The 19,110-nt window shown below is 40.7% G+C and overlaps 1 protein-coding gene and 1 long non-coding RNA gene across 5 annotated transcripts; one reads left to right on the top strand and one right to left on the bottom strand.

The window, feature by feature from the left end:
• Positions 1–457: 457 nt before the first annotated feature.
• Positions 458–15,762, bottom strand: arfip2b (ADP-ribosylation factor interacting protein 2b). 4 transcript variants are annotated; one of them, XM_034606619.1, is made up of 10 exons: positions 15,473–15,762; positions 12,621–12,731; positions 9,768–9,824; positions 7,296–7,404; positions 6,840–6,896; positions 4,946–5,061; positions 4,630–4,851; positions 4,274–4,431; positions 3,594–3,768; positions 458–3,456 (listed from the first exon to the last, which is right to left on the bottom strand). In XM_034606619.1, exons 2-10 carry the CDS (start codon positions 12,717–12,719, stop codon positions 3,301–3,303), a joined length of 1,149 nt encoding a protein of 382 aa, XP_034462510.1. In that variant the 5' UTR covers positions 12,720–12,731; positions 15,473–15,762; the 3' UTR covers positions 458–3,300. The 4 variants fall into 4 exon arrangements, with proteins under 4 accessions (XP_034462510.1, XP_034462511.1, XP_034462512.1 ...); XM_034606620.1 differs by lacking the exon at positions 6,840–6,896; XM_034606621.1 differs by lacking the exon at positions 9,768–9,824.
• On the top strand, positions 6,826–12,768 carry LOC117774300. The gene is made up of 3 exons (XR_004616048.1): positions 6,826–6,920; positions 9,625–9,627; positions 12,744–12,768. It is a non-coding gene; the product is annotated as an uncharacterized LOC117774300 (long non-coding RNA).
• Positions 15,763–19,110: the final 3,348 nt, after the last annotated feature.

Raw genomic sequence — 19,110 nt, 5'->3', positions numbered from 1 at the left:
AGACATGGGGGGGGGGGGAAGAAAAGAGGAAGATTGATTTGTCATATTGAGAATAAAGTTGATGGTAAGACTTAATTTGAAGTGTTGAGAATAAGGTCAAACTAATTCAGAGGATTTTCACTTTACTTATAAGAAAAAGTAAAAATTCTATTAATTAAATTCTATTAATTATATTGGTGATCAGTTTAAGGTCTTTGAGGAGATTTTGCTATAAACTGTGTCCGATGCTCTAACAACTCCTCTAACTGGAGTGGATGGACCAGAGGATTATATTTTATCCTCATTATTTAGACTTTATTTTCAACATAAAAAATGTGTTTATGCCCGACACTAATACTCCTCTGCAGATAAAGGACTGTGATCAAGAAAACGTCTTAAATGCCTGTGGATGACTGGTTTTGACTATATCCAGGTGCTGCTCTAGATAAAACAGGACAAAACAGTAAATACAGGCAGATCACTTGAAAACGTGTATTTTTTATTTTTTGTTCCCTTGGGGTGAGTTGGGACTGTTCAGGTCTGAGTGAGGGATGAAGGCAGAGTACTACATCAATCCATGACACAACTTCATTTATCACTTTAAATACCATTATGTGCAATCATGTACAACACACCAGCTCAACCTAGAAAATATTGATTGTACACAAATAAAATATCTCATTTCATAAATCTTAATTTTGGTGTGAGGGAGAGGAATTTCAAAGGGGCGGGTCTGGAAAATAACAAGAGTCACATTTTGTTAATATTGCTGAGTGACGGTCGAACAGACCAGGAGCTGGGAAACTGCAACTTTAGCCAAAAAGTGTCAAGAGAGATTTTTTTTTAAAAGCCACAATAAAATACACCCAGTTGACGAAAGAATTCAGAAAACACAAGCAGAGAAACACATCTTAGGATCCATTTTTGATGAAATTCAATCCATTTCCCTCCATCACTTTCCTGCACCGACACTTTGGATCCGTCTGCCATGCAAATACCAAGGAGACAAGGAGCTGGAGGACTGGTGCTAAACACAGAATGGTACAACATTCATTGCACTGAGTAATCGTCATTTGAAGGAAACTCAATTCCATGAGCCCAGAATGTCTTTTCTCTTTCGGTGTAGATCAATTCCAGATTTGGATATTCTGTGTGTTGCCTTGAACTTCATTTACTCATAAACATTAAAAGTAATTCGCAAAAATCTGAAGTTCTGACACATTCACACATATGATGAACATAATAAATACAGTGACATAAAACATTCTGTATTACGCAGCGATTCCGTCTCTAAACTGTCAACAATTCATGATTGTTTGCTATTATTTTACTACAGCAATGTTTTAGTCACAGGAGATAAAACGAAATGAAGAATCATTAGTGTGACAATCACCATCTAGAATGAGTTTCTGTTGAAATGTTAGCATTAGTGGAGCTACAGGAATCTTCAGTGTGAAGAAAAGGTAAACAAACAGATATATATTCTGAAAGGTATGATTCTAGATGAGAGCTCAACAGGATGGGCTATAAAAACCAGCTAATATGAGCATTTCTTTGTTTGCTGATATGAAAACTTATTTTTTCAGAATTAGCCATAATGAAAAGACGTTCATTTCTGATTATATTTTACGCAAAAAAAAAGGGTTAATTTTCAAGTTTAGGTTCAACATATTTGGTTGTAATTGTAATATAGTTTATGGTTAAACTGTAAAATATCAAGCCTCAATTACATTTATTTATATCACAATTTTTACACCACAATTAGCAGGTATACACAGGTTTTTAAATGCTGGTAAACCCCTTTAATTGCCAATAAAAGGAGTTTGTCTTTGTTTCTTTTCCCCCAGTGCGTCATGTTCTAATGTCAGTTCACCCTGGTGTCACATTTCAGTCACTGCCGATCAGAGCCGATTAAAACCTGAGTCGACTGCAGAGTCATTTGAGCCGGGAGTAAAGGCCGATTAAATCCATATTCATAGTGAGTGTAACTGTGGAAAATGGGCTTTAATTGAGTTTGATATCAACATCTTAGGAATCACCGCTAAGTTTTGTAAACATATATATATATATATATATATATTTATATAGACCCAATCAATATATTAGTATTGGAAATGTTTTACTTCCTAACATAGGCATTGACATTTGCCTCTAAAAATCCACATCGTCAGGCTCTGGCCTTGATATTAATGCAAGATCTCATTAACTCAAAAGACAAACTTAAAAAACACAAAAAGATAATTATGCATCTATGTAAAACCAAAGAAAATGTACAGTCCTCCTTTTAAACAATTCAATAATGAAGTGACTCCATCAAACCTAAACAGAAACGTATACCCATCTCTACATGTCACCTGCCCAGCACGTCTCCATCAGGCCATGTCGTCATGACAACACGGCCCTCATGTCAAATTAAATACAATTTTCAAAGATACTGTATGAGTGTAATTATTTTCAGGTTAAAATGCGTAATATTTCTGATAGTTACAGACTAAACACTGCAGCACTCGCAGTCTACACACCAGCACACACTGCTCTAACATGATCCTGTCCTGCACTCTGACCAATAACAACTGAAATGATTAGAAAATAAAGAGATGACAGTCAAATTTAACAAATACTAAACAGTTTTTTAGGCTACAAATGATCATATAATAATATTTCAAAAGTGAAACAGGACTTGGTTAGAATATCTGCACATTTCCTTTCCAGTGTGACACACAAATCCCCTTCGTGTGTACGTTGATTTGTTTCTCATATACAAGGAGGCACACGAGGAGGGGGATGACGGTTTGGAAGAGTTTTGATGCCTTCGCGTTGTGTTGGATGATTTGAGCTGTTTTTCCTCGACTCGTCTGTCTCTGGTTCTGCGTGATGTGGGGTTGAATTTGAACTCAGCACTTGAGGAGTACAACAATAGCCATCAAAATGACTAACACAAGCGTACAGCAAAGTAGTGTTGATAGGAGGGGGTTAAGGTAAGTGGGTAAGAGGGGGAGGAGGAGATGAACAGTTTCTCTGGGAACAAAAGCACAAGGAGAAGGTTAAAGTGAGACAAGGAAGTCGGGACGAGAAGCACTAGAAGCCCCCTGACTGTTTATGGAACTGGCCGCGCTATTTCCTGCTGTTTTAAGACCATTCACCAATAATACCCTGTAATTCATCAGTCCAGTCATCCAGGCACACGCTCCTCTTCATTCTTCATCCACCCAGTTTTCTGCATGTCTCTCTCTGTAGTGGTCCTCTGTAAGTTGGGGGGTTTCAACAGGTTAACAGGTGGAGGTGGTCAATCGGAGGCTGAAGGAGGTCCAGCAGGCGCTCTCATTGCTCCTCTAACCAGGAGGGCTTGTCGGCCCCTGGGGGCCTCAACTTTATGTTGAACTGCTTCAGCGTTTGCTCCAGCTGCTGCTGGTTGCCAGCGAAGTACGCGGAGATGGCGTTATGAAAGAGCAGGAGCTGCTTATGCATCACCTTCACCTGAGAGACAGACAAGAGAGTTTTGAAAGTTATATTTGTGTGTGTTGTACCACAAAGAAAAGTTTAAGTTATCTTGGATGTATTTTCTTTACTTTGTGGGCTGATGATCCCGATGGAGGCCTAACCCACTAACTCACCTTATTCTCCTCCAGGAACTTGAGTTTAATGATGACGTCTGAGCGGAGGCGTTCATACTTTTCCTTATGCACGTGGTACTGCTGCTGAGCAGCATCTATACGTGCCATGGCTACGGCGTCTCTCGGACCCAGACTCAGCTCCTCCAGGTCCGACCGGTAGGCATCAAACTCCAGTCTGTTAAGAAAAGCAGAGAACACGTTAAAACACAGTTTGAAGAAAAAGAGGAAACAAAGATCCAGGATGAATGATGATTTTCATGATTAAGAAACAGCTTTCTGTTTGGTCCTTTTATAAAAATAGAATTCTTGATATATTTTGAGTTGTTATGCTTTATTCTCAATTTGCCTTACTGACATATTGAGCCTACTTGTGGGAGGCAGAAACACGTCATTTTCATCCTTTAAGCTGATATAATCTCCACCTGTCTGATGTTGGGTGCTGAGCAGGTCATGTGCAGTAGGCTTTTAGAGCTTTTATGCTAAAAACTGTTAAAAATGACAGAGTAATGTAGAGTGAAGCTGTGGATCAGAGAACTAGCCTCATGACTTTGAGCAACGCCTTTGACTCTGTCACATTGTTTTCACAGGTTACAGGATAATATCAACCTGTGTTTCGTGTTTTGTCTAAATCTCTTTGCTCATCCTCTCCACCTGGCTCGTAACCGGCTGCATGTCCTTACCTGGCATTTTCATACATCTTGATAGTCATCAAAGTGTCGTCCATGGTCTTGTTGACAAGTGTGTTGATGCTCGACACGAAGAAGTTAACGGCACCGAGTAGAGTCTCCCCATTCTTACACAGCAACTTCTGAGTCTCTGCGTTGAAGCCAAACTCATCCTGCAAAGAAAAACACAGCTTTAACACAAACAATAGAACACAAATGGTGCGAAAAGCTGTTTAAATAAACCAAATGTTAACTGGATTCAATGAAAGTCAATACACCCTCCTCACCTAAACTTGTTTTCTTTTTAAGCCTCTAAATATTAGGACAGCTGATATAAAAAAAAAAAACGTGATTAAATTTTTAAGCCTCACTCGTAGCTCTGGAGATTTCTGGCTGAGGTCAGCGAACGTGTCGCCCAGCGCGTGCTGCGTCTGCACCATGTTGTAGAAGTGGTTGGTCAGCGCTCGGGCCAATCGCAGCAAATTCTCATATTTCCTTTTAGTGTCTCTCAGCACCTCGATCTGGGCCTCGAGCTCCAGGTCCACAGTCCGGGATCCCCGACCGAAACGCTCCGAGATCATCTGCTTTGTGCACTGAACACAAGACACAGGAGCATCAGTCACACGAAGCGATTCATCCAGACGGTCCTCACAGACACAGAAATATAAATCATCATGAAGCTCTGACCTTGTATGTGTTGTAACCCCACTTCTTCACTGTTTCTAGTTTTTCCACAGCCACACCGCGGGTCATTTCGTCTGCCGTCATCGACGAGCTGCTGCTGCTGTGGTGCATGTTGGGACCTGAGAAGAGAAGAGATCAAAATGAAAAAACACAAAGAACATGGTGAACATAATGAGACAAAGATTAACCCCAGAAAAAGGGAAATAAAAGGTGTTTAAGTTCCGTTCGGCTTTCAGTGAAGACAAAGAGTCTACGTCTGCTTTCTTACAACCCACATCCATCACCACGATCTCGTTAACCACCATGAAGCATGCAGAATTAGTAGCAAGAATATGCAGAGAATTAAAGTGACAGGAACTACTGAGGGAAACAACCTTAATATAGTGAAACCAGCTTCTTTTTTTATTGAACTGTAATAAAAGGTGAAATTACAACAAACTGCAGTCACTGCTAAATGACCTGGTTTATCAAAACAGAGGCTTTTAGATGTTTCAACATGTAACTTCACACTTTCCTTCTCCAGTACCTTGGTATTCATGTGGCGGGCCGGCTAAATGGCAGATGACAGAACTGTTTGGGGGAACACTACCTCGCCTGGCCTTCATACGCAGGTCTGAGAGAGTAGATGGGTGGTTGTTGCAGGGGAGGGTTCGGATAAATCGGGGTGTGAATCAGGGGAGGGAGTGGGATTTACATTTTTGTTTTTCAAATAATGGGAATTTTCAGGATTTCGGGTTCAAAACATGAAGCAATTAATCAAGTTGAACGAGCGAGCCAGAAATGGAAAGATAACGTAGGAGGAAGTTTGCGGGGAAGAGGAGGGAAGATGCAGAAAAGAAGTAAGACAACAAAAGGGTGAGGAGGACGAGGAGGAACGTGTGGGAGGGAATTGTGATAGAGAGGTGGAGGACAAAGATAGACAAGATGAAAAGACAACGTTTAGTGCATGACAATCAGTGAACAATGCAGACGAATGAGTAATGGTGAAGACGGGGGCAGTTTGAAATGCAGCGGTGTTAAACAGTGTGATGCTAAATAAACTGGATTAGTCTTCTATTGAATAATATATAAAAATTATAAATACATGGGAGGAGGCTTTTAAAATCCAAAAGTTTACTAAAGTTTTTGCAATAACATCTTACTTTTACTAGTTGATATTCAAGGTGATAAAAAACAAACACATTAATGAAGACGGTTTCTTCATTGCTACAGAGACGTTTGAGATATTCTGTGAAAAACAAAAGTTAAGACCCTCTGAAGGACGAGCAAAAGCAACCAGCCAGTGAAATAAGAGGAATAACAACAAAAGTTGTGTTAGAAAAATACAGACAATAACCAAGAAAAAGAGCACCAGGCAGAAATAAGTACCCCGACCTTTCTCCACCGAAAGACACAGCTTGATAAAAAGGGACAGAGCAGCAGTTTCCCAGTTATCTAAAGAGACTCACTCCGTATAAAGAACTTCTTTCCAAAATGAGATATCCATCATGTGAAATTTGTAGTTAAGAGTAAAAAAGTTCTTGCTTACAAAACCAACAGTTACTGAGAAGTCTAGATCAGAGGTTCACAGTGTTTCCTGTGGTGCTGTAAATTAACCTGCTGTAACTGATTCTGTCACTAATCTGCTGTAATAACCTCAGGGCTCACGTGGAGGCAGAAAATCTGAAAGCTGCTGACTGTTTGCATGGTTTTATCTTAAGTTTAACCAGTAGGTTTGAGCTTTTGGAACAATTATGGCCAAATTATGATGATTGATTTCAGGAAATCATCTCACGATCCTCATTGTGTGTCGTTTGGGAACCACTGGTCTAGATTCTATAAAGATCCTGCATCACCACAAATGGTTCTTATCACATTTTGGATGTGAGCTCTGCATTATTAGTGTCTATGGAGCTACCTAATCCTGTAACTGGGATCCTTTTGTTAAACTCTGCATTGTAGTGCACAGCTGGCCCTGAGAGAGAGAGAGAGAGAGAGAGTGGGCAAAAATCAGGCATGTACAGGGGACTGATATTTATAAGTGTGTGAAATTTGGTGCAGATCCAAATATGGTTTCATAAGGGGACAGTTGGCAGAGGTATGCACTCTACTGGCTTTCCTCCTGCTGTATCCCATACCTGCACGTAGAAAAATGTGACTTGAGTGAGACGAACCATTTTCAGATACAGTGAGGGAGAGAAATCAGCACAATTTGACCACCAATAACCACAAATTCACAACAGCGTGATCTCGGAGGAAGCTGATTGGAGGCCCGAGGAGTCAAAAACTCTCAGAGATGGAGCATAAAGTCAACAGTAGACGTCAATAGAGAAGATTTTAGAAATGAGGGGATGGAGACGCAGCGGGACTCTACCTTTGATTGAGCTGGTGGGGATGATACCCTCCGCTGTTCCTCCATACCCCCCTGACACGATGCTCGTCTCGTTCAGGTTGGGACCCGACACCATCACCTGCTGCAGGTCCTGCAAAGTTTTAACGGCCACATAGAAACAATAAAAGAAGAACAAAAGGGAAGGGTTCGGGGGGGGGTTGGGGTGGGGGATATATAAACATTATGGCTCGAGTGTCACATTCAGTCAGTGGAGACAATGTAAGTTAGAGGTTTAGTCACTAGAGGGGGACAGACACTGCTGAGTTAATGAAGGTTAGTGAGAACACAGCCTCCAGGCGTTGTCTAACTTCTTCTACTTATCTAGGTGCCAGCAGGAAAAAACACTTGTAGGAAAGACATAAAAAAACACCAATGATTAACCACACGGAGAATCTGCAGCCGTGATGCTGCTGAGAGCAAACAAGAAGACTTCTATAGCACAGAGTCGAATCCGAGCAGTGACTTCACTGATCTAAACAGCAGGAAACGCTGGAGCAAACTAGTTTCCCCTTCCAAAGCAATCCCCGTCCCAGGCTTCAGCGTGGCTCTGGATCAAGAGGGGAACTGTGTTACCAGCCCCATGATGCAACTTGTGTGTTGTCTTTAATTAAACGCGCTGTTTTCTTTTGTCTGCCTTCCTGCTTGTGTATCATCTGGTAAAGAGAAGAACATTCATGGGGGGGATTTATGGAAAAAAGGAATATCTGGCCCAAACAGATTTCTCACTCTGGCACAGCCTTAAGTTTCCTATAACAAATGTTCTACTCCTGCCTGTGCCACGAGCAAACAGGGCTCAATACTCCACGTTGTCCAATCGGAAAATGAAATGGGAGCATTTCTGAAATCTTGGGCTGGGTCTGTGCAGTAAGATTGTGACAAGAAAACTACAGAAGAAAAGCTCTAGAGGGGAAGTCGCCATTTCCCTGTTGTAAACAAACACGAAGACTATATTTTTGTGTAATCTACAGCTGCTGTGATTTGTGCTGTTAGAGGTCAAACGGCACCAACAGAGGGAAATGAGCATGAAGAATTTCTACAGATGTATAAAAGCTTTGCTTCGGGGCCTTTTCTGCTTGTTGAGACATAACTAACACGTATGGTGAACTTTCACAACACAAACACAGTTTTTATAACTGAAACATAACTGACACACAAAAGAACAGAACACGTGAAGCCCATCAACATTACAGCATTAGGACATGAGTATTAGTTTGCCACCTTTAAAACTCGCTAAATTAAAGGGATCACACTCAGGCTACATCCAAACTAATACGTTTTAGTTTTAAAACCTATTTGAAATTATCTCCGTCCATGCTAACGCACCTGACCATGCATATTTCATGACCATTCACGTACCCTGGACACGCGTGTGCTAAACAGGAAGCAGATTGTCTACACTGCAGTCGGTTGCTTTTACTACGCTGTTGCTTTGTGTAGTGAGCATCAGCCAGAAAAAACAACGATGGCAGCTACGTACTGATTTCTCTACGTTTGGTTTGCGCTGCTGGGTCTAATTACAAGTTCAAAGCTATATTTGGAATTGCTGCACCATTCACAGACATCTGACTCGTCCTAAATTATTGGACCACAGTGTTCTCTATCGCCACCTACTGGCACGGCATGCTGGTTTGTAGTCATATTTATGTTCTTGTCTGGACGGAAATATTGTGTCGAATGAATGTCATGTGTCATCTGTAGTGTAGAAAAGGCTTGAAGGTCTGTTTTTCTCTGTCTGCACTAAAACACAACTCAAATTAAAATGGGGCCAGCAGCGTTTCCAAACATCTCTTTTTTTAAGTGCTGGGAAACTCTGGAGTGGTGTGACTGCCACTGGACGGTAGATGTAAACACAACAGGGATGCATTTTGTAACTAAAACGTAGTGGTGTGGATGCAGCCTCACACGTCACCCAGGTGAACACACACACACACACACACACACACACACACACACACACACACACACACACACACACACACACACACACACACACACACACACACACACACACACACACACACACACACACACACACACACACACACACACACACACACACACACACACACACACACACACACACACACACAAGGCTATGTTAGCTCACTCGAGACAACACAAGCTAGATGGTTCTGAATCTAATGTACGAATGCAGACAGATTTTCATGTTGTGTTCTAAGTGTTAGCCGTCAGCTATTTTGTTAACACCCGTTACTTTGAGGGAGTCTCTCAAAACATGTTTGGGAGACTCCCTGCAGCTGAAGTTAGTAGGAGCACAACTCAAGCCGCACAGTGGTTTGTAATAAAAAAGGAAGTATCTGACATTTCGTGAAATAAACCAATGTCGCGATGCGAGGCAATTTAATGCCGCATTAAGTCAAACCACTGAGCGTTGCTACACAACGACATAACATTGCACAAACACACACACAAACGCACAAATGGCCTGCTCACCCTGGTGCCTCTGGAGCTCCCTACTTTCTCATCTAAGCTCCACTGCAGATTTGCAGCCTGCACAGAGATGGAGGGAGGGAGGAAGGGAGGGGAGGGGAGGAGAAGGTTGACAAACACAACACGAACAAAACAAAAAAAGACAAAAAAAAGACAAAAAGAAATAAAATCCATGTCTGAGGTCATGAAACAAGATAGAACGATGTCAAAAGAAATCCCAGAAATAAATCATTGTGATGTCCACACAGCAGGGATGTAAGGCGGAGAGCAGTGATGGGTCGGAGCAGGGTTCATCTGTTAGCGTGTTCGGCCTGGCGTGTTGTAGCTCACCACTTTCCATTTCTAATTTGTTACTCAAAGCTTTGTCCTGATATTCTTCCATCACTGTCTGGACAAAAGACTCCACTGATTCTACATTCAACTGTAAATAAATCATCTATTCATGTATAGACATTAAAAGTGACATCGACATTAAATGGGAAAAAGAAAAGAAGAAACTGTGACACACTCCAATTTCAACACAAACCTCAAATCTGAGCCAAACTCCTGGTGGCACACTTTGATTGTCAGGACAGCAAATGCCAATTACAGTTGGTTGTGCTAGTAGCAGCCAATTAAAGTAACAGTGCCCATTTCTGCTGCCAACAATAACTGTTTTTAAAATCGAACCTCACGCAAAGAAAGTTATTTTACTCTCGTCTCTTTCATTCAGTGTCTATCCCTTTATTTTAGAGGCCTTCCTCGTGTTGTGGCATCTGTTCAGTGTGGGAGAAAACTGACGCAACCACTGATCCCTCCCTGGACACTGTTGACACAGCGCCTGGTCCCTAAGATCATGGAAAGTACAGCACCTTTACGTCATCATAAAATAATCCGGCTGTCATATTAGAGCGAGGTTTGCTAGGTAGTTTTGCCTGTTTTGGTGCAGATGTTGTACAATAAACAGAATCCTACAGCAGCTATGTTTTTGATATTTCATAAAACAATCTAATTCTAACAAAACAAAGGGGGAGTATCACCTCTGAGAAACTGTGTGAAACCATATAAACGTCTCAAAATGCTGTTAAATTGCTAAAAGGCACCAGTGATCCACTCTGATGCATCGGCTGCCTTTGCCAGGACGGTGTTGGCAGTCGATTCTCTGTGACACTGTCAAGCTGCCAGTCAGCGTCCATGCTCTGATACAAGCGTCGTAAACCTGAAAGGCTTCTGCTCGCCCTTCACCTGTCAAGCTGCACCTCTACGTGCACGAGCAACAGAAACCCCTGCAGCTGTAAACCAAGTGCTGCAGAGCAGATATCTATCTGATTTCCGAGGGCTTTCACCCAAGGACAAAGCACAGCCAGTTTCAGATTAATTGCGGAGTTGCTATGACAACTGGTTGATATCCAGCACTAAACAGTGAAGCCAGACGAGACGCTGCCAGTAAACAGAGACTTTTTAACTGTACAAGCCGCGACAAATGGAGTGTTTGCATCACAATGCAAACTTGGTGAAGAGATAGTCTTTTCTCTTACAACATGAGGAGCCACGCATACTTTGGTGAGCAAATAACAATTAACTGCTCGAGCTTCCACCAGGATCTTGGGTCTGTTTGTATAACAAGGTGCGTCTGAGGATGTAGGAAAAAGAACTGCCAGTGACGCCTCGCTTACTCTGCATCTCACTGTTATTTCATCCTAACCGACAATGACACCCCTGAGGAGTGTCATTAAGTATCGGAGCCCACAAAAGATTATTCCTCATATGAATAGTTCCAACCTGGAGAGCAACATCTACCTGAGAATTAAGCTTCTTAGTTTGACACTAGTGTTGAGGTGAACCAAACTCACTGGAGGTGTTTCTGCATTTCTGCAAACACCGAACATGAGGCCACTTGAGCTGTTAATGGGAACAACTGGTTCCCAAGGAGACATCTGAACTCCGACACCTGATTTCCCACTGGGATCCGTCCCCACAGTTGTAGTTAACCAAGCTAAGGAACACAAGGACTTCAAGTAGTGTGTGAAAGGCAGTACATGATATAATAACAGTGAGAAATATGTTACTTAACAGAAAGGGACTGGAATACAGTTTAAGATTATTCTTAAGGTAAGATAAGGCAGGGTGCGATAAAAACAGTAAGTGACACACAGACTCCATTTACGACACAGAACGAGGACTAATTTGTTCTGTACATTTACCACAGAGTGGTACTGTGGTGTGAAAGGAGTCAGCTGACTCGGCTTATCTTGTGATAGCCGAGAACAAAACCCAGAACCATTATGTCAACTTCCAACAACTGAAGGAACGCAGTTATCCTTCCCACCATGATAACTCATGACACTACAGCTGGCTCATATATGTCAGATTGATTTTCTTCATGTGCTCTCACAGCGTGACCCTCAGGGAAAATACTGCGTCTTTGAATAAATCATCAAGTTGAGAAGCTCCTTAGGAGAAAGATTTAAATAAACACACAGAATAGATATTTAGGATCCTGATGAAAGATCAGACATCGTAAGATTTCATAAAAAATTATTACACTAAAACTGATGATAAACAAATCCTTAAAATGTATATATAAACTAAACAAACTTCAAAATTACACCATTGCTGCTTTAAAAACACTTTTATACGAGTGATCAAACAGCTGTGAAAGGGGCAACAGGCCTAATGTGGTGTTTCTTTAACTAAGTAAATAAATACGATTCTGAGATTAGTCTTTTGTTTGCTCAAGGTCTTTTTTCTGAGTGTCTTTTGTTGGCCTGGGATCGATTGTGCATAAACTCAAACAGTTTGCACATTGATTCCTTCAGTAATAGCTTTAAATAGGTAAACAGCAGCTGTGCAGGGTCGTCTGACTCAGTGACCCACCTGTTCAAGGCTGTCGTCTTCTGTTAGTGTCCCTGTGTCCCCGTTACTGTTGATAGGAATCTCCATTGTGGCAGCTTTACTCATAATGCTTTCTGTCATAATGCACTGGTCCTGGGGGAAAAGGGAGAGAGAGAGAGAGAGAGAGTGGATACAACAAACTGCTGCATGTAAATAAAGTGAAAAAGGTAGCGATGGAAAAGCAGTGAGGCTTTAATGCTGCTTTGAAGAGGAGAGACCAAAGAGCGTAGTCAAAACAGACCAATCATTAGGCGGATGGGGATATAATTGCCGTAAACAAGCGGGGAGGTGGTTTTCAAAGAGCAAGGCTACCGCTCGGCAGAGAAACAACACACCTATGAAAAGCCCGCCACAATGAGCCGTCTTCGAGTGGCCACTCTGTTCTGCTCAAATGAAGGGCCGCACGTTAGCAGCAGCCACCAGACACAACTAAATGTTTCATCAATATTATCTGGTCATTTCTAATAGGTTTTACAACTACATATATATAACAACATGTCTGGCGAGCTGGAGCATTGCTGCTACTTGTGGTTTGGACTTGAGTAACAGATGCACCGCTTAATGAATTCACTCCCACAAAAACTTAGGAGGGGTCGATATGGGCTGCATGCGAGACCGGAGGAATTCTTATCACAGTTTTCACATTGCAGAGCACGATGGAGGTTTAACAAGTAAATAGGACACATGGAGAAACTCTCACAAATACAGCAGCAATATGCAAAGAGAGAGATTTACAAAATCTAATAATACAGCAGATGTTTTGTGGACAACAGAAAATGCCTGGAAACTGTAGATGGAGATGATGCATGTTTTTTATCATGAAGAACAATCAGCTGCTGTTCTGAAAATGTGACATGCTTCTTATTGCCATTTGATGACTGGTTACAACGGGTTGTTCCCTGATCTGCTGTGGACTGTGGGAGCTTTAAAATCACTGCACTCATTAGGACAGGATTTGGACTGACTCTGACTCGCTTCTCGTGTTTGCAGCAGTTTACTCAACTGCACGTGGGAAACTAAACAGTGTGGTCTGGTCTGGAGGGTAAAAGAAAGAAGTGCATCAGTGACAAAGCAGTGCTTTCTCCTCCAGCCTCTGATTATCATCTACATAAATGAATCCATTACATTATTTAATCAGCAGATGTGCCACCGTGTCATTATGATTATTCTGTTCTTATTTGAAAAATAAATTCTGATTGCAGATCTTCAAGAAATATAAATTATATGTAGCATTTATTAGAAACAGGATTTGCAAGAGACAAATATGCACCATACCAGAATTTATACATTTACGTAGGAGGAGTGTGAGGAAAGTAAAGTAAGACAAGAAATTAACTGGTTTTAGTTTTTAAAGCTTGGTGCCAGCACATGACTCACAGAAATGCAAACATATAAGACGGGTTTACGACAGTTAGGGCAGTTGCTGGCATCCCTATTGTTACTTGGAGGGATAAGGCTTGTTTACATTTCCTCTGACCTCAGCTAAGGCTGTGTCCCTATTGGAAACGCACACGTTGCCATGCCCTGTCCACTTCCTGATAAATGACACGTCTCTGTTGACTCTAGACATCTTAGGACTGATGTCCTTCCCTTAGCCAACAACACTCAAACACAAAAACCCTCGTCTGACTCCGCTCACTACGGAGCCTTTTGATATTCAAATTTGCTAAACGTCCACATTAATTGAGTTAAACTGAATTGCAGCTTATTGGTTTGTCATTGACGCTGAGTAAAGCTGTTTTACCAGAAACTTCCACAGACCAAACAACCAAATTCTGCTGCTTTGCATAACACTGCACCTGAAACATGGCCTTTCACCTGGCTTCAGTTTCCAGTCCTCAGTAAGAGGCTCAACCCGGAGTCTCATCTCTTAATGAAGTCACTGAGTCAACGTGAGACGTGAAGGGATGAGGCTGATTATTAACAGTCCACTATAAGTTATGTGTGTAGCCTCCATTAATAACAGACAATGTGCTGCATCAGAGGAAAAGAACAACGTGATATTACATAATAATGCATCGTATAGTTTACTTTTATCAGGCAAGAGTTAGACGTTTAACTTTATATCACAATCGTAGGGTTGGAGGATATGGTTCAGTTAATATCGATAGTCATCACAATTAATATAACAATATAATTTATTTGGGGTTTAAAGGCTTTTTGGATTTTTGCTGAATGACAATAACAGCTAAATATGTAATAAATCTGAGGTAAATCAATAACGTGTGTTATATATCTTCAGTGTGTTTGCACAAAGAATTAAAACTAGTTGTTTTATTGCTACTGATGGAAACTACATTGTGAGAATCCTTGATGTTGTTTTACTGCCCAGCCCTGCACGATGCTAATAATAAATAAATCCTAATAAACCTGAAATGTATTGCACATGTTAAAGAATCATAATAAAGGAATAGTATTGAACTTAAAGTGGAGTAACCGGGTTGAAGGCTGGTGGCTGTCACCGCTCCTGGTTCCACTGGGAGCTGACAGGTGCACCAGCACAGGTGAACTGTTATTCCCCCCCCACAGAAGGAGACGCCTGCTCGGGGATCAGCGCATCCAACACACACCGAGGGATCCACATGGCAGCAAAACACAACTTAACACAATCTCCATATTTCTAAGAACGTGTAAATACATGTTAAATACAGATCGGTCGGTTCCCGAGAGGAAAACCGGGCCCGTTTCCAGCTGTTCCCAGAGCATTGGAGAGAAAATGGAGAGAATTTGCGGCTCCACGGTTTTAAAAAACCAGCTGATTTACGGTGATAAACACTCAGAGTCCGGACCGGGGACAGGAAGCAGCGCTGCCGGTGACACGCGGTGTGACTTACGGTGACTTACGGTGAGCTGGGTCCCGTGTCTGCAGCGGAGCCGTCCGGGGGGAAGCTAGCGAGGAAGCTAACTGAGGAGCTAACGGTGCATCCCGGTCCGTGCGCGGCTCACAGGAGACCGACGTGTCCCTCGTTTCTCAGTCCGCCGGCAGACAAAATCAACTAAATAAATAGTTAATAGTGTTTTTTTAATAACATGGCGACGGGGGGTTTTTTAATTCCCGCTGTGTTTGTCCCGGACGCCTCGAAAATAATCCTCTATCTTCTGTCTGTCGGAGCGGGGAGGAACGTTTGACGGAACTGACGACACGGTGGGACTCATTTAACAGACGCACTCCGCTACGAAGAACGTCTATGTAGAAGGCGATGGATCGCTCCTCACAAGAAAACAGTGTTAATCTGTCAAATTCATTTTTTAGTATTTAGTGTTTTTATTATTATAAAGTTGTTTTCTTTTGTATTTATACATGTGTTTAATTATTTACTTGTATTTAAGAACGTTAACATCTCACTTGTTTATTTAATTACTAATTATTTACTTCATTTTACTTTGTGTAGCATTTTTCTAAAACACAGTTACAAAATGCTTTACATGATGAAAAGTGGATAATTGAAGGAAAACAATGGGAACAAATTAAAAACAGTTTAAAGATCAAACAACATTAGATCAACATAAAAGCAATAATGTAAGAGTACGAATGTAAGAGTTGTCGTTTAGTAACAACTGTTTTTGTTGTTGTTGTTGTTGTTCAAAAAATGTATCATCATTTGACAGTAACAATGACAAATGTCAAATGATCTTTTATTTTTTAATCTATTCTTGTACGACTTATATAGTGATTAAATACAACAGTTGTCTCTCCCTGTCAAATAAGACCAAGAGTTCATTGAAGTAAAATGCAGTTAAATAGAGTGAGTGCTTGGAGTTTTCTTACAACAACAACAACAACAACAACAACAACAACAAGCAGCATCATTAAGTAAAGAGTTATAATGATAAGAAAGTATAATAAATGATCACCGAGTAAAAGAACGCTGCTACTGGACCAGATGCTGTGCGGCCATCTCTCCACAGGGGGGCGCCATCATGACTTCTACTCCTTATTTAAAGGCAGAAAGGCGAGATCAGTAATTCACACATCAGTTAAATAGTGTTGAAATGAAAGACACATATTAACATTAAAAAAACAAAGAATCCAGGCAGGTACTTATGTGGCTCTCATTTTGAAAGGGACCTCTCATTTATATAGTTTTCTTTTTTTAAAATGGGCAAATATAAATTTGATTCAACAAGTCTTTAAAAAGTGTCAAATTATTTGATGTACTATTGAAATCAAATTTAGATACAAACTATATATTTTAAACGCTGTATAAATAATTTGAATAGATAGACAGACAGACAGACAGACAGATAGATAGATAGATAGATAGATAGATAGATAGATAGATAGATAGATAGATAGATAGATTTTCCAAACACACTTCAGAATTGTCCCTGGAAATAGAGGCAGAGTGAGAGTTCCTCATGTTTCCTGTACGTGCCACCCAGCTGTGGGAGTCTGCAGGTGACCTGTGCAGGTTTCTGCTCATGATGGTTGAACATTAGCTCAAGTAACTCAAGTGTGACTTAGACTTTCAAATTGAAAATCCAGTCCCTATAAACACTGAGAATCCAAGTGTTAGAGATTCAAACCTGATGACTTCAAGACCTGCTGCCCCCTGTGGACGCAGCAGTAATGTCCCTCTGATCAGATCAGAATCAGAGGGAGAAAGAACTTTATTGTCTTTATACTCAAAGACATTTTAAGAAGGTTCTCTCCTCAGCCAAAGACAGATTCACCGCAGTTTAAAATATGGAAAATAGCATGTAATTAAAAACAGTAACATGAAACTGTGGCACTATGACCTGCAGCTTTTCATATTCAGCTTGTCAGAACGTTTTTTTAACTATAACACGTGGTATGAATTCAAAATTTTTTTTTTTATGAGAGAATAAAGTAATACAATCTATAATATATAGATATATGCAATAGTTGCTTTTTAACAGGATTAACACTCAACAAGTTAAAACCAATAATCACAGATCAATATCTGAAGCTGTGTGGCCATGAAAACACATTTTAGGTGATACAGCTCAACCCAAAGTGACTGAAGTCCGTCATGCACCTGCAGACATCCCCACAGGAGGATTAGATAGATAAGGATTAGATAAAATAAGGATTAGATAAAATAATCCTTCATTGGGCCCACAACAGGAAGATTTCTCCTCTAAACACTGAAGCTTCTGCAGTCACAGTCTGCGGAGGGAGGTGGGAAGTGAAACCAAGGGAAAGAGTGAACATTTTATTAATGAATAGGTGGGAAACTGTTAAAAAAAAAAAAAACTGAGCAGCCAAAAGAAACTCTTTCGACTGTGGTATAAAATTCCACATGGGAACATTTTACTCATGGTAAGTTTGAAGAGCTCAGGAACGAGTTTTCCAGCTGTTGGTGTGTGTTTTTTTTTTTTATGCCAGTCTGAGTCACTACCTGTTGAACATGTCGCGGTGGTTTGTGCAGTTTCTTCTTTCTTTTCTATCCTATGTGAGTTAAATACAGAAATGTTTTACAGCTTGCGGACATGCGAACAGTATAATCACATAACACAACTCACCACAGCTGCTGCTACTGCAGATGTGTGTGTACACGGCTGTCCACCCAAATTATAGCCTGCAGCCACCACACTCCCGTTGGCCAATGTCTTCTAATTATGATAACGAGGCACTTTAATTGTGTATTTAATTTTGAGTTATGACATCGAGTGCATTTATTGACTATTTTCTTATTTATACTTCAGTTTCATCCATGTGTGAGAAGGGAAATTACAATATAGCTCCGTTCCCTAACCCTAACCCTAACCCTAACCCTTGAGAAGGGAATATGAAAAGTACGTAAAACTACTTTAAATTTATATCTGGACATTCATTTTTAAAAACTAAATTGTCAAATAAAGTGTATTAATTTACCTTATTAAAGGTTTGTTTATTAGTTTGCATTTTACACAAAAGCAACTGGACAGAGACCATGAAACTAACGTCAGGGAAGAAACATTATATCTTGTTGCAGATCTGGAACAGGGAGCAGCTCCAGGAACTGTTTTCACATATTAAAGGGACTGAAATCTATGAATGTTTGCAATTTGGTACAGATCCAAATACAAATCTGGATCTAATGAATTTAAATGTGGTTTCATAAGGGGACTGTTGGGCCTCATAGCAGAGGTATGCTACTCAGTGCATATGATAAAATTAATAATATTTACAAATAGAAAAATGAGCATTTAAGAGAAAAATGTAATTTCTGCAATTGTTTAAACTCAAGCCTCCAGGAAAGAAAGAGGAAAAAGGAGACATGTTGTAAAAACAGTTGCATGTGCTGTAGAAACTTTAAATAACTTTAAATAAAGCTGACTTTGATTGGAAGGGATCCACAGTCACATGCCCAGTTGTGTGAGACCCGTTGTTGCTGCTGTGGAAAAAGCAGAGTCAGCACATACTTTCTTCTGCTGAGCGTCGCTGATGTAGAAAGTGATGGAGAAAGTGTCTGATCTCTGAATTAGTCAGTGACCACATGAAGCGTGCGATTGGCCTGCAGAGCCG

Source organism: Hippoglossus hippoglossus, chromosome 14 (genome assembly GCF_009819705.1).
Source record: "Hippoglossus hippoglossus isolate fHipHip1 chromosome 14, fHipHip1.pri, whole genome shotgun sequence".
NCBI lineage: Eukaryota > Metazoa > Chordata > Actinopteri > Pleuronectiformes > Pleuronectidae > Hippoglossus > Hippoglossus hippoglossus.
Note: the sequence above shows the minus strand (reverse complement) of the source record. Positions and strands in the feature narration are given on the sequence as shown.